This window comes from Lepidochelys kempii, chromosome 2 (assembly GCF_965140285.1).
Source record: "Lepidochelys kempii isolate rLepKem1 chromosome 2, rLepKem1.hap1, whole genome shotgun sequence".
NCBI classification, from domain to species: domain Eukaryota; kingdom Metazoa; phylum Chordata; order Testudines; family Cheloniidae; genus Lepidochelys; species Lepidochelys kempii.
The window spans coordinates 254942002-254957865 of NC_136381.1; the positions used below are offsets into that span (position 1 = coordinate 254942002).

Consider the following 15864-nt stretch of genomic DNA (forward strand, 5'->3'; position numbering starts at 1 on the left):
ATAAAATGTTTCAGGTTACTAAGACACAGCTAAGAGAAACAGTGTGCTCTAGTAGAGTGGGCACTGTACTGGGACTCAGGAGACCTAGGTTCCATTCCCAGCTCAGCTACTGACCTACTGTTATAGCTTGGACCCCCTACTGACAAATGGTTCCTTTTGTTTGTATAACAGTTGTATTACATGTAAGGGTATGTCTACATTTAAAACGCTGCAGTAGTACTTCCGTGTAGATGCTACCTACCACCACAGGAGGGCTTCTCCCATTGACATTGGTAATCCACCTCTTCCATCAACCTAGCACTGGTCTGCCCCAGGGGTTAGGTCGGAATAGCTACGTCTCTATGGGGTGTGGATTTTTCACACCCCTAAGCAATGTTGCTATACCATGAGTGTCTGCTTTGTAAATGTTCTTTTAATTTGGAATAGGATGTCTGCTCAGCCTGCTGTGAAAAACTTCCTTTGCCTGTTCCTTACATACTATAGCATATGGGCCCCTCTTTTATAACCTTCAGACATTGCTTTAACACCTGACAAGGTGTTAACTGCATTCGGGTGGCACTTCTGTAGTTTGATAGGTCATTTTTTCACACCTTAGCAGCAGGGCCTGACAAAGGGCACTCAACAACCTGGCTAATCAAAAAGACTGATTATATCATGAGAATAAATGAGGCCCTAAAACAATAAGTGTGTGTGGAAGGGGGTTAATTATCCTAATTTTATTCATTTAACAGTTACTTCTGTCGTTGATATGTTTATAAGAAAGTATGGTATTTGCATCTGTTTGAATATCATAAACACTTTTCCAGACCCCTTCTGTGGTTGAGATACCTTCTTTTCTGAGGGTGGATTTTATGGACTGTAGAACTTGAGTAACTGTTCACTAATGTGAGAAAGGGCTGTATAATCTAGCCCAATAATTCTCACCTAGGGGTACACAGAGGTGTTCCAGGGGCTTAATCAGCTCATCTAGATATTTGCTTAGTTTTACAACAGGCTACATAAAAAGCACTACTGAAGTCAGTACAAACTAAAATTTAACAGAGACAATGACTTGTTTATACTGCTCTATATACTAGACATTGAAATGTAAGTACAATATTTATATTCCAGTTAATTTATTTTATAATTATACGGTAAAAACGAGGAGTTAAGCAATTTTTCAATAATAGTGTGCTGTGACACTTCCGTATTTTTATGTCTGATTTTCTAAAGCAGAAAGGAGTACTTGTGGCACCTTAGAGACTAACCAATTTATTTGAGCATAAGCTTTCGTGAGCTACAGCTCACTTCATCGGATGCATACCGTTTTTTGCGAATACAGACTAACACGGCTGTTACTCTGAAACCTTTCTAAAGCAGGTAGTTTTAAAGTGAGGTGAAACTTGACAAATCAGACTCCTGGAAGGTGTACAGTAGTCTGGAAAGGTTACGAACCACTGACCCTTAAGTATTAAACCATGTATAATATAGCCCTTGAACTGAAGTCAGCGTGACTGCTTGTGGAGCACAGGTGCTAAACTCCTACAAACTGATTATTAGAACCTGATCCTCACGGCTTGTCTACATTGGCACTTTACAGCGCTGCAACTTTCTCGCTCAGGAGTGTGAAAAAAGGAGGTTGTGGAAACTCCTTCACTGGTGGTTTTCAAAGGGAGGCTGGATAGGCACCTGTCTTGTATGATTTAGATGCAGCAAATCCTGCATCTTGGCAGGGGAGTAGACTTAGATGATCCTTGCGGTCCCTCCTAACCCTATGATTCTAAGTTATGCATATCTGATAATGACAGGGGTGGGGGTCTATGTGTGTGATGCACATTTACTTGTTAGGAAAAATCAGTTTTGGAATACTGAGATAGATCTTCAGCTAGTTTAAATCAGCATAGCTGAATTAAAGTCAATGGTGTCATGCAGGTTTATACCAGCTGAGAGTCTGGCCCTTAGGACAGGTCTACACTACCAACTTGCATCGGCACAGCTCTAAGCTGGGAGAGATCTCTCCGTGAGAGGCAGTAGCTATGTCAGCGGGAGAGCTTCTCCAGACGATGTAGTGCTGCCTACACAGGGGACCTAAGGTCGGTATAAGTACGTCGCTCAGGGGTGTGGATTTTTTACACTCTTGAACAACGTAGTTCTACCTAAGTAAGCATGTAGTGCAGACCTGGCCTTAGTCTCCAATGGTGATCTCCTGGCGTGTCATTTGGTGCCCTCTCCTGTTTCATCCCCTCTTGTGTGCTGGCAGCAAAAACACACACTCAAGCAATTTTGAGATCAGGGTATTAGTACATTTCAGTCTGTTCAGAGTTGCAGAACAGCACAGGGCATGGACAGTTACACAAGAACAGGAAAGGAGAGAAAGAGAAAATACAAAGAGGTAGAGACCATACAAAAACACGGAGAGACAATTCAGTGTCAGAGGAATATAAAACAGAGGAAGATAAAAATCCATAGCAGTGGAAGAGACGAAAGGGAGAGAAGCAGAATAGTTCAGGCAGTACAGAATTGGGGAACTGTACAGGATTTAGACAACTAAACTGCAGAGAAATAGCATAAAAACAGCACTAATGGAGACCATACGAATGGGAGAGAAGGTCCCAGGGGATTGACAGAATAACTTCTGGTCACTTCCTTGGCTGTTAAGCTCACTCGTAGGATAGACTCTTCTTACTGCCTACCGAGACCCTCTCTCTCATGTCATTATCTTAAGAGTTCAAAATTTGTCATAAAATCTATAAACCGTGACTGTACAACACTAAGACATAACGACAGGGTTTGGCTGTAGCGGTTTTGTTAGCAGTGTATCTACAGTACAGTATAACACATTTTATTATATAACAATGTAGTTGATTTAGTGATTTTCCTAAGTAAATTCCTGCAATTAGGCTGGGCACTTCACAAGTGCAAAACGTTATTTTTTAAAAGTATTTCAATTAGTTGTAGTGACTCCACTTCTTTGTCTAAATAAACAAGTCAATGGGAGAGTTGTTATTCTGTAATGTTTTGCAGAAGAATCTTTGTTGCCTCTTTTGGAATACAATAGCTGAATTATTCAGAAAATATTTTGATTGCTTCAAGGTCCTCTGTGTGGTTTTAGTATAGACTTCAGCACAGAGCTACGAAGGTATTCAAAAAATAAGGTAAGTAGCATAGATTACAGGAAAAAGCCTGCCCTAGAGATAAGAGGCAAGAGCACTGGTGCTTCAGAATAACAGGCAGGTAAATTATCTGGACCTGATTCCACAGATTTCACCACAGAATTCTGGAACAGTTAGCAGAGAAAGGAAGCATTAGTACGCTTTATTCCCAACAAATTGTGGAAGCACACTAATAGGAGTTAAATGCACATCAAAGAGAGGATAAACTCCTTAGTGGAATGGAGTACAACTACTTCTGTTCTTGTGTAGGAGGCTGGTCAAAGCCTGTGGCTGGCCCATGCCAGCCAACTCAGGATCACGGGGCTCGGACTTTGGGGTTTTTCATTGCCGTATAGACTTCCAAGGTCGGGCTGGAGCCTGGGCTCTGGGACTCTCCCACCCCACAGGGTCCTACCTGGAAGTCTACACAGCAGTGAAACAGCCCAAGCCCCTTGAGCCCCAGTCATCTGTACAGTCCAGGCCTGTTTTTTTCTTTGTTGTGTAGAAATAACCAAAGAGGTTTTAGGAAGTCTCTGCTTTTTCTAAGATCCATGAACTGTAATGTATGGTTATGGTCAGAAAAGTGACTATGTAAAAGTGGCACCTCCTTTTGCAATGGACCTGTTCCCTGCATACATTCCAGGTCAGCGTTGCTTGATTTCTTACTGTTACCATTGCCAAATTAGCACAACTAGGAGAGCTGGGCTGGATACTTTTCTGGCTTATGAATCATTTGGTAGGTCTACACTTATGGCGACGTATAGAGTGCAGACTCTGCATGCCCAGCCAGCCTGCATATAAGTAGCAGTGTAGAAGGTGAGGCACTGCTTAGGCAAGTAGACTAGAGTGCCCTACATGCCTGAACCCCAGAACATGTAGCCTGCATGGCTGTCTACATGCCCAAGCAATAACTCTCCCCATCTACACTGCTATTTTTAGCAGTATAGACTCCTGCTGCCTCCCAGCTGCTGGAGCCTTTCTGCACCACAGTGAAAAACTCTGGCAAGTAGGAAAGGCTCTGGCAAGGGGAAGCAGTAAGGAAAGGATCCCCGGAGCCAAAGCCCACAGCCTCCTCCCTGCCAGAGCCTTTCACTGCCCCATGTAGCTACACACCACAGTATGAGTGTGGATGCAGCAGGTAGCTACATGAACCCTACCCTCCACCACAAGTGTAGGCAAGATGATTAACAGAATTGTCACTTCTCAGCTTTATTTAATTATGTTTCATTTTGAATCAGCAAATTCAGTATGGGAATTGAGAAACAACCAAGATGCAATCCCATAATACCGTTTTTACAGAGACCCTTTTCAGAGCAGAACTGTACTTCAGAGAGTTAGGCTGCATAGTACATATCATCCCTCTTAAATAATAGACATCAGATGTGTATAGTGGGCCAGAGATATAAAGAGAATTGTAATGTATTTGTGCATGAATGGTTTTTTTAGGTTGGACTGAACAGCTGCCAGATACACCGGTTGATGAGTCTACTCCTGTTTCTGAAAATACTGAGAAAATAAAAAAGCGTTACAGGAAAAAGAAAAATAAACTTGAAGAAACCTTCCCTGCATACTTGCAGGTACACAGTCATTGCTATCCATTATGTGCTATTTAAAACTAATGTTTGCATGTGTTGAATAAACTGCTAATATATTTAAAGTATAAATGTTTGCTTTCTGATATCTAATTTATCACTCAGTTGAAGTGGCTTTTGCATAAGGAATATATAATAAAAGCTACTCTTTGTAGCTTCTGTAATGAGTTTATTGCACACACCAGGGACTCCCTGCATTTCTTCATTCCCCCTCCCACAAGCTCTCCAACCCTCCCATCTCCCTCTATTTTGAGGACTCTGTGCAACTCCCCCCACCCCTCCCTCATGCCTGGACATTTCTGTGTCCCCCATTGCCCACTCTGCCACATGTGAGGGTGCCTTCTTCCACACACCCTATGTGCCCCCACTTCCCGCCTTTCCCTCCTGGTAGGGGATCTGTGTGTTGCACCCATCCCCCTATGCCAGGGTCCCCCAGTCTTCCCCCACCCCCATGCTGTGGGCTGTGTTCAAGCCCCCTTTGCCCCATACCCTTCCTTCCTCTTCTCTTCCCCCCTTCTGATGCCTAGAATGTGCCCTATGAAACTTTGGAATTGATTGGATGCAGTATTTAATTTAAAAGTTGTTGAGTTACATGCAGACAGACAGAAAAATGCTGCCACATTGAATACAAGGCTTTCACAAGCTTGGGCAACTATCTCTCTGTCTTCCAGTCCCTTGCTTGGTTGAGCAATAACACTCAAATTACATTCTGTATTTTTTCCCTCCCAGTACACTGAAACACTGCACCTTCAATTTACATACTTGCATATACTGAATACTGTCAAAAGGCTTAGTCAGATCTTGGTATTATTACATTTTCTTTACAGAAAGATCACAGAATATTATTTGATGAGGAAAAAATACTCTGTATTCATGGCAGGGAGAAAATCCTTGAATTAGAACTTCCTCTTATTAGAAGGGATGGATTGGTTTTTTTACTTAATCTGATTCTTGGGAAACATAGACTAGCTCTTTAGCTCTTGTGTGTAGGTTCTGACTTCATTAAAGCAGAGAATAACTGAAATTTAAAAATAATTTTAATTACATTTCTAACAATTAGAGCTTAAAATGATGGGGGTTTCTAGGGCCAAATGAGGAGGTGACAATAAATAAATTAAAAATACTGCAACTGATAAATTGGTTTTAAGATTGTCTAGTCTGTTGACCAGTCAGTGGGTTCCTGATGTACTTTTCCTGAGTCAGCTGCAAGTGAATGGCAGCTATTATACAGCGTATGTAAGTCTGCTAATGAAAATGAACAACTTTATGCTCCATGAAGAAAGAGGTTTTGTGTTGTTGCAGCTCCACAGTGTGATGATTTCTGCTAATTGTTAACCATTCAGAAAAGATGGATGGTCAGTGGTTAGAACACTAGCCTGGGACTCAGGAAACCCATGGTCAGTTTCCTACTCTGCCCCAGACTTCTTGTGTGGCTTTGGTCAAGTCAGGATCTCCTTGCCTCACAGTTATGTTTGTGTGAGGATAAATACATGAAAGATTGTGTTGTGCTCAGATACCATGGGGATATGTTGGTACCTAAGGAAAGTTTTTTGGTATGTTTTTTTTCCTATATAACCTAAGATGTGAATTTAAACTGATGTGGTTGCACCAGTGTAACCACTACTACCCTCCACTAGTGACACACACACACACACGCCTCCCCTCCCCCTTCCAGAGTGGACACTCTTATACCAATATAATAGTGTCCATACGGATGCCATATAACTATATTGATATAACTAGTAAAACTTTCTTATGTAGACAGATATAAAAATTTTCCTAAATAGACTGACTTTAGTGTATGTTTGTCTTCATTACAGGAAGCTTTCTTTGGAAAAGATCTCCTAGATATCAGTAGACAAAGTAAGATGAGCCTAAATAATTTATCCGAAGAATCACTTCTGATGTCATGTAAAACTAATCAGACCACCAATTTTCTGGATCCATCTTCCGACCCACTGCTTAGTTCAGTGTCTACTCCAGCTCAAGCAAAACTGGGAGCTCAAGGTATACCAAGCTAAAGTTAGTGATAATTCAGTCATGTTTGGTTTTGTTGTTATAGGAGCTTTCCCATGCTTTTGTGTGTTCGTTTTTAACATATACACTTTCTAACATTCTTTAACTTAATATTACAAGACAAGTTAACATTATATTGGGTGATAAGCCACAATTGGGTGTTCATTCTAGAGTCATTATACATAATACACAGCTGCAGACCTTCCACTGACTTGCCTTATACATGTTCTAATAAGACTCCTTGATTTTAATTTGCATGTTTTCAAAACACTTAGAAACAGGGTAGGTGTATCTTGTTTTAGGAAGACAAATCCTTCATGATGGAAGGCTACAGTAGACTAATTGGAAAACAACATTAAAAACCTGTTCTTTGTACTGGTGAATATTTATTTTAAAGTTATTATTCTCTAATTTTTAGTATTGATTATTTTAGTTTCCCAGACTGCTCAGATATTTGGGGATTCTTTTTGCCTTTATATTGTCCCCCATGAGCCTGAATGCTCTTTCAGGGTGCAGTGTGTAGCCAAAAGGCAGCTTTTGACTCTCACTTTCTACTGCACAAGCTGAACTGGGAATATTATTTTAACTTGATGGATAGTGAGTCTTGAACATGGCTGGAGTGCCACAAAGTGCTGCTGAAAGGCCAGCTTCACTCAAGGGAGCAATCTCTCTTTTTCCCAACTGTCCTGCTACTTCAAGAATTCTTTTTCTAAATGTCTCATAGGTATGTCAGGTTTCAGAGTAACAGCCATGTTAGTCTGTATTCGCAAAAAGAAAAGGAGGACTTGTGGCACCTTAGAGACTAACCAATTTATTTGAGCATAAGCTTTCGTGAGCTACAGCTCACTTCATCGGATGCATACTGTGGAAAGCACAGAAGATCTTTTTATACACACAAAGCATGAAAAAATACCTCCCCCCACCCCACTCTCCTGCTGGTAATAGCTTATCTAAAGTGATCACTCTCCTTATAATGTGTATGATAATCAAGGTGGGCCATTTCCAGCACAAATCCAGAGTTTAACAAGAACGTCTGGGGGGGGTAGGAAAAAACAAGGGGAAATAGGTTACCTTGCATAATGACTTAGCCACTCCCAGTCTCTATTCAAGCCTAAGTTAATTGTATCCAATTTGCAAATGAATTCCAATTCAACAGTCTCTCGCTGGAGTCTGGATTTGAAGTTTTTTTGTTGTAATATCGCAACTTTCATGTCTGTAATCGCATGACCAGAGAGATTGAAGTGTTCTCCGACGGTTTATGAATGTTATAATTCTTGACATCTGATTTGTGTCCATTTAGTCTTTTACATAGAGACTGTCCAGTTTGACCAATGTACATGTCAGAGGGGCATTGCTGGCACGTGATGGCATATATCACATTGGTGGATGTGCAGGTGAACGAGCCTCTGATAGTGTGACTGATGTTATTAGGCCCTGTGATGATGTCCCCTGAATAGATATGTGGGCACAGTTGGCAACGGGCTTTGTTGCAAGGATAGGTTCCTGAGTTAGTGGTTCTGTTGTGTGGTATGTGGTTGCTGGTGAGTATTTGCTTCAGGTTGGGGGGCTGTCTGTAGGCAAGGACTGGCCTGTCTCCCAAGATTTGTGAGAGTGTTGGATCATCCTTCAGGATAGGTTGTAGATCCTTAATAATGTGTTGGAGGGGTTTTAGTTGGGGGCTGAAGGTGACAGCTAGTGGCGTTCTGTTATTTTCTTTGTTAGGCCTGTAACGCCCCACTCTACTTGCGCTATATTGATGACATCTTCATCATCTGGACCCATGGAAAAGAAGCCCTTGAGGAATTCCACCATGATTTCAACAATTTCCATCCCACCATCAACCTCAGCCTGGTCCAGTCCACACGAGAGATCCACTTCCTGGACACTACAGTGCTAATAAACAATGGTCACATAAACACCACCCTATACCGGAAAACTACTGACTGCTATTCCTACCTACATGCCTCCAGCTTTCACCCTGACCACACCACACGATCCATTGTCTACAGCCAAGCTCTGCGATGCAACCGCATTTGCTCCAACCCCTCAGACAGAGACAAACACATACAAGATCTCTATCAAGCATTCTTACAACTACAATACCCACCTGCGAAAGTGAAGAAACAGATTGATAGAGCCAGAAGAGTTCCCAGAAGTCACCTACTACAGGACAGGCCTAACAAAGAAAATAACAGAACGCCACTAGCCATCACCTTCAGCCCCCAACTAAAACCCCTCCAATGCATTATTAAGGATCTACAACCTATCCTGAAGGATGACCCAACACACTCTCAAATCTTGGGAGACAGGCCAGTCCTTGCCTACAGACAGCCCCCCAACCTGAAGCAAATACTCACCAGCAACCACATACCACACAACAGAACCACTAACTCAGGAACCTATCCTTGCAACAAAGCCCGTTGCCAACTGTGCCCACATATCTATTCAGGGGACACCATCACAGGGCCTAATAACATCAGCCACACTATCAGAGGCTCGTTCACCTGCACATCCACCAATGTGATATATGCCATCATGTGCCAGCAATGCCCCTCTGCCGTGTACATGGGTCAAACTGGACAGTCTCTACGTAATAGACTAAATGGACACAAATCAGATGTCAAAAATTATAACATTCATAAACCAGTCGGAGAACACTTCAATCTCTCTGGTCACGCGATTACAGACATGAAAGTTGCGATATTACAACAAAAAAACTTCAAATCCAGACTCCAGCGAGAAACTGTTGAATTGGAATTCATTTGCAAATTGGATACAATTAACTTAGGCTTGAATAGAGACTGGGAGTGGCTAAGTCATTATGCAAGGTAACCTATTTCCCCTTGTTTTTTCCTACCCCCCCCCAAGACGTTCTTGTTAAACCCTGGATTTGTGCTGGAAATGGCCCAACTTGATTATCATACACATTGTAAGGAGAGTGATCACTTTAGATAAGCTATTACCAGCAGGAAAGTGGGGTGGGGGGAGAGAAAACCTTTTGTAGTGGTAAACACCCATTTTTTCATGCTTTGTGTGTATAAAAAGATCTTCTGTGCTTTCCACAGTATGCATCCGATGAAGTGAGCTGTAGCTCACGAAAGCTTATGCTCAAATAAATTGGTTAGTCTCTAAGGTGCCACAAGTACTCCTTTTCTTTTTTCATAGGTATGTGCTATGTGTTTAGAGGTATATTATCCCTCTCTACATTAACACTTTGTATTATGCTATATGGTTATTTTGTGACTCATAGCTTGTCTGATCCTTACTGTAAATAGTTTTTTGTACTGTTACCCAATAATTTTGTACCTGTATATTCCTGGCGTTTTTGAATGTGCACAAATTGGGCATCTATTATAACTTTTACCTTTGCAAAAGAGAAAATTACTTAGCTGTCTTGTTGCCCTTTGAAAATGGTAGTTAAACTAAAAAGGCTACAACTTTAATGTTGCACAATTAAAATCACAAGAATCAAGGAATGCAAAGATTAAGAACCTTACAGTAATGTTATCACAGCCCCCACTGCACGTTTTCTAGTCTACATTGTATAATAAGTCCCTACTCTGCAAGTAGATACACTCACACAGATCTCTTTACCTATGAGGAGCTCCATTGAAACTCTCCATGGATGCGAACAAAGCTCCATGCTTGTGCATCTACTTGCAGGACTGGGGCCATAAGCACTAATATATTAAGCCAATGGGGTACAAGTTTTTAATTAGAAGTAGAAGAAGAATTATGAAGTATGGAAGAAGTATGGGCTGGATGAATGCACTATAAGGTGGGTAGAAAGCTGGCTAGATTGTCGGGCTCAACGGGTAGTGATCAATGGCTCCATGTCTAGTTGGCAGCCGGTATCAAGTGGAGTGCCCCAAGGGTCGGTCCTGGGGCCGGTTTTGTTCAATATCTTCATAAATGATCTGGAGGATGGTGTGGATTGCACTCTCAGCAAATTTGCGGATGATACTAAACTGGGAGGAGTGGTAGATACGCTGGAGGGGAGGGATAGGATACAGAAGGACCTAGACAAATTGGAGGATTGGGCCAAAAGAAATCTGATGAGATTCAATAAGGATAAGTGCAGGGTCCTGCACTTAGGACGGAAGAACCCAATGCACAGCTACAGACTAGGGACCGAATGGCTAGGCAGCAGTTCTGCGGAAAAGGACCTAGGGGTGACAGTGGACGAGAAGCTGGATATGAGTCAGCAGTGTGCCCTTGTTGCCAAGAAGGCCAATGGCATTTTGGGATGTATAAGTAGGGGCATAGCGAGCAGATCGAGGGACGTGATCGTTCCCCTCTATTCGACATTGGTGAGGCCTCATCTGGAGTACTGTGTCCAGTTTTGGGCCCCACACTTCAAGAAGGATGTGGATAAATTGGAGAGAGTCCAGCGAAGGGCAACAAAAATGATTAGGGGTCTGGAACACATGAGTTATGAGGAGAGGCTGAGGGAGCTGGGATTGTTTAGCCTGCAGAAGAGAAGAATGAGGGGGGATTTGATAGCTGCTTTCAACTACCTGAAAGGGGGTTCCAAAGAGGATGGCTCTAAACTGTTCTCAATGGTAGCAGATGACAGAACGAGGAGTAATGGTCTCAAGTTGCAGTGGGGGAGGTTTAGATTGGATATTAGGAAAAACTTTTTCACTAAGAGGGTGGTGAAACACTGGAATGCGTTACCTAGGGAGGTGGTAGAATCTCCTTCCTTAGAGGTTTTTAAGGTCAGGCTTGACAAAGCCCTGGCTGGGATGATTTAACTGGGAATTGGTCCTGCTTCGAGCAGGGGGTTGGACTAGATGACCTTCTGGGGTCCCTTCCAACCCTGATATTCTATGAATTATGCAGCCTTACTGCTGCTTTAATGTCATGTTATGCATTTAATTTCCTGTTTTTTAAAGCTTGGGAGGAAAAACAAAATAGGAAATGCTAGGGGAAAATATAAAACCATGCAATTGCATACTTTACTTCTGCTGGTACAGGTACCTAGTGTTTTAATTATTGAAGTATGTTCTCTCATTCCCCATTAATATATGTGCATTTCACAGGGGCATGGTGCAGTGTTACATGAATAACCCTAGTATCTCCAGAATAACAGCTAGGGAGCAGCTTTTGCATCCACTCTTCTCTATGACCATGTAGCCAGTGCTTATTGCTTGGTGCCTTACCAACCAGAGGGCCATGGAGACCTGTTCCCCAGGAAGAGGGGTTAGAAGACTCAATCCTCGTGCCCTCTTTCTGAGTTTCTGGACTCTAGAAGTCTCAATCCATTTCAGGGCACAAAGCCTGAGAGCCCAGGAACTTTAAACAATTTTTTTTGTTTTGTTTTAAACTGAGACAAAATGTGGAAAAGTTCACTCCAAAACAAAGAGTAAATTCTGAGCAACAGAGAACCATGTAGGCTTAGTTTAAACTTCAGTAAACATAAGTATAACAGTAATTACCAGCAGCCACTATAGGTTTATAGGAATGCCAAGTCAGCCGATGTATCCATCCTGCTGTTGAGATTTCAGTGAGTCAGAACTATGACTTGTGCATATTCCATCTTGCAATACACCATGAGATGGCTGGAGTGCCAGTGATGGAAGTCCAATGCCTAGCCTGATTGGTTTCAGCGTAAAGATTTTTTTTTTAAAAACTCTTGTGCTCTGGCTGTGTGTGCGGCTAAGAAACAGTTCTTTCCCTCCATGATAGCATCTGCAGATTTATTTCAGATGGTAGATCATCTGGTAAATCTGGACTGTCTCAGCTCAGTAGCTGGTCTAAGTCCCTCCCATTGTAAGGAAATTGTTTTGCTCTTTTGTGGACAATATTGATCAGATCAGAGATGGCTTATCTGTTTCCGGGGTGACAAAACAAGCTCTTGAGGGAACAAGGGCCTTGTCTTCACTCCTGGAATTTCAGCCAGTAATGCTCCCTGAGGTACTAGAGACGTTGGGAGAATTTTGTCCCTCAGCCTTTGCTTTGGATCCATGTTCTTTCTGGCTGATGAAGGCCAGAGAGGAAATACTTACTTATGGAGATGGTCAGCGTCTCTCTTGTAGGAAGCATTAGCGCCACTTTTGCTTAAGAAGACATCACTGGCCACTGCAATCTTGCTAATTATCAACCAGTATCACATCTTTCCCTTTTTGATTAAGATTGTGCAGAAGGTTATGGTGAGACAGCTCTCACAGTATCTGGAAGACTTTGACCTCCTTGACCCTTTGTCAATCTGGCTATAGATCTGGCTATGGCACAGAGACTGAATTGATCACACTGGTGGCTGATCTCCTTCTTGTTAGGGATGAAGACCAATGTCAGTGGTATTAGATCTGCATCAGCTGCCTTTGATCAGTGGCCTTGTTCTTTACTCTCAGAAACCCCTATTACAACAGATCTTAATGGGTATTTGTGTGCAATTGCTTGTCTTCTTGGAAGAGTTCTCAAGGATGGGGTGTTGCAGGTTGCCACTGTGTCATCCCTTCTGTTCAACATCTATTTGGGACCCTTAGAAGGGTTAATAAGGAGCCATGGGGGTTTAGTGTTTTCAGTATGCTGATGACACCAGTCTATAGGTCTCTGTCTCATCTGACTTGGATGATGGGTTCAGTGCCTCAGCCCATGTCTGGTTGAAATTAGGGCATAGATGAGAGCGACGTGGCTGAAGCTCAATTCAGACAAGACTGAGATGGTGATGATGGGTTGGGGGAAACAGCCAGAAGCGGTGGTGAAGGTGATATCAGGGATTATCACTGCCATTAGTTGTTAGTGTTCACAATTTAGGGTTATTTTAGACTCCCAGCTGCTGTTTGAGGATCGTATTACAGCAGTGACTCAGTCAGCTTTTCCTCATCTGCATCTGAGTAAGTGGTTGCAACCTTTCATTTTGGATGCAAACCTCGCCACTGTTATCCCTGCTTTTGCAAGACCCGGCTATTGCAGTGCTCTCTACCTGGGGCCACTGTCCCAGGGTACAATCTAGACCGATGAACAGCTGTATCCCCTCAGCTCTCCAACCTGGGGTGCCTTTTACGCTGCTTTGCTGTGAGAGTTATCACTCCTGGTCTCCTCTCACATAGCCTCCAACAAGTAAGTTGCTCCCAGTTATAGTGTATGAGTGCTATAGCCAGCCACCCATGAATTACACTGCAGAGTAAAAAGAAAAGGAGTACTAGTGGCACCTTAGAGACTAACCAACTTATTTGAGCACGAGCTTTCGAAAGCTCATGCTCAAATAAGTTGGTTAGTCTCTAAGGTGCCACTAGTACTCCTTTTCTTTTTGCGAATACAGACTAACACGGCTGCTACTCTGAAAACTGCAGAGTAACACCATCAAATTTCCAGCCCCAGACTTCCCCCCAGAAATGTACATTTTGTACCTCCCAGCTCTCTCCTAGACAATACAAGTTCATATAAAATCCGCCATTTTATTAATAGAAAATGATATGCACGAATCCTGTTATCCCAAAGGGAACTTCCCAAACACTTCAATCCAAACACATTGGTTTACATAAAATAAAACAAGTTTATTAATTACAAAAGATAGATTTTAAGTGATTACCAGTAATGAGGCATCAGAGTCAAAATTGGTTACAAGAAAATAAAAGTAAAACACAACTAATGCCTAATTTAACAAGCTAAGTGAACTCAAAGCAAAGGTCTCTCTCACCACATGTTACAGCAGTCTTACTGCCTGAATTCCTTTCAGTCAGGATTCTCCCCCAATCCAAAGTTGTTTCCTCTGTTCTTCAGGTGTTGTGGGTGCTGTGGGTAGAGAGAAAGGGAGGAATTATTTGGGGCACCTACTCTATCCTCATAGTTCTTTCTCTTCTTCAAGAATCATCTCCAGCTCAGGTTCAGAAGACATAAAGTCTGTGTGGATGGGAACCCCCTCCTCTTTTTTTGTGAAATTACAGATTTTCACCCATGTCCTCTTTCCTGCCAAAAAATGGCCATTTAACAGGCGATGGTCCATTTGATTTTGTTGACACCTGGCTGAGGCATTGGCTAGCCTTTTGTCTCTGGGGAATAGTTTGTGGCTGTTTCCCCCAGACTGGAACATGTCTTAGTAATACCATACAGTGGAATCTTATAACTTTACATGCAGTGTTGCCACACATATTTTACCAGGACATATGATCAGCAAATTACAAGTTTTCAAATGATACCTTACAAGGCATACGTTATACAAGATTTATCATAGTCCTGTAAAAGGGGTGAATATAGGGGTACAGACTGTCAAAGCCCCACGTTAAAACCATTCAGAGACTGAAGCTGGTGCAGAATGCAGCAGCTCAGTTACTGAGCAGGGCATCATACTGGGATCACATGACCTCAGAGCTCCAGGATATACACTTGCTGCCCATTGGTGGAGTTCAAAGTGTTGATTATGACCTATAAAGCCCTAAATGGCCTGGGATCGGCCTCCCTGAGGGGTTGTCTCTCTCGCCAGGCCATACTACCACTGCTGCAGTTAACAGGGTTACCTGAGCTGGATCCCCCTTGTTATAAAAGAGAGGGACAGCTGGAAGGACATTCTCTGTGAGGGATCTGGGACTCTGGAACTTGTTCTCGCTCTATCCTCCCCGAACCTCTCTTACCCTCCTTTGGTCTGAAATATCCCGTTTGGTGATTATTTGGGCATGCTACAAAAGACATCTGTTTGATATGGTCTCTGGAGGTGGCTGAGGGTATGCTTCCCAGATGATGATTAAGGCAGGTGGTTGGCAGAGTTCCACTGGAACGGATTTTAATGTTGCTGAGATTTAATTCAATTGTATGTATTGTGTAATTAATTATGTGAGACAGCCTAGAGCCTTAGATAGGCATCTTTATTATTTGAATGTAAATAAACAAAAACAAATAAATGCAGCAGAGGAATGAAGTTCACAAGGTAGCAATATAACTGTGTTCATTCAGGAACCCAAAAATGCAGGTAAGTCATTTTTCCTTTTTGCTTGGCATTAGTTTTCATCTCCAATCCAAAACAGCCAAGTGAAGTGACAACTGGTGTCAAGCCTTTGGCTTTCATCTGAAGCAGCTGACCAAAACAACTTGGCAGTTTCCAAGCTACGACTGAACACACATTCAATTTAACTGAAAGAAAAAAAAGTGACAAATATTAGAACAAATGGGAAAAAAGCTCTTTT

General features: G+C 42.3%; 1 protein-coding gene across 19 annotated transcripts in view; it reads left to right on the plus strand.

The window, feature by feature from the left end:
- KMT2C (lysine methyltransferase 2C) overlaps positions 1–15864 on the plus strand; it is a 336413-nt gene that overhangs the window by 255131 nt on the left and 65418 nt on the right. For all 19 annotated transcript variants that reach the window (XM_073334588.2, XM_073334594.2, XM_073334591.2 and 16 more), the window contains 2 exons: positions 4578–4708; positions 6544–6730. In XM_073334588.2, the coding sequence (XP_073190689.2) occupies positions 4578–4708; positions 6544–6730 (318 nt within the window). The remainder of the gene's footprint in view (positions 1–4577; positions 4709–6543; positions 6731–15864) is intronic.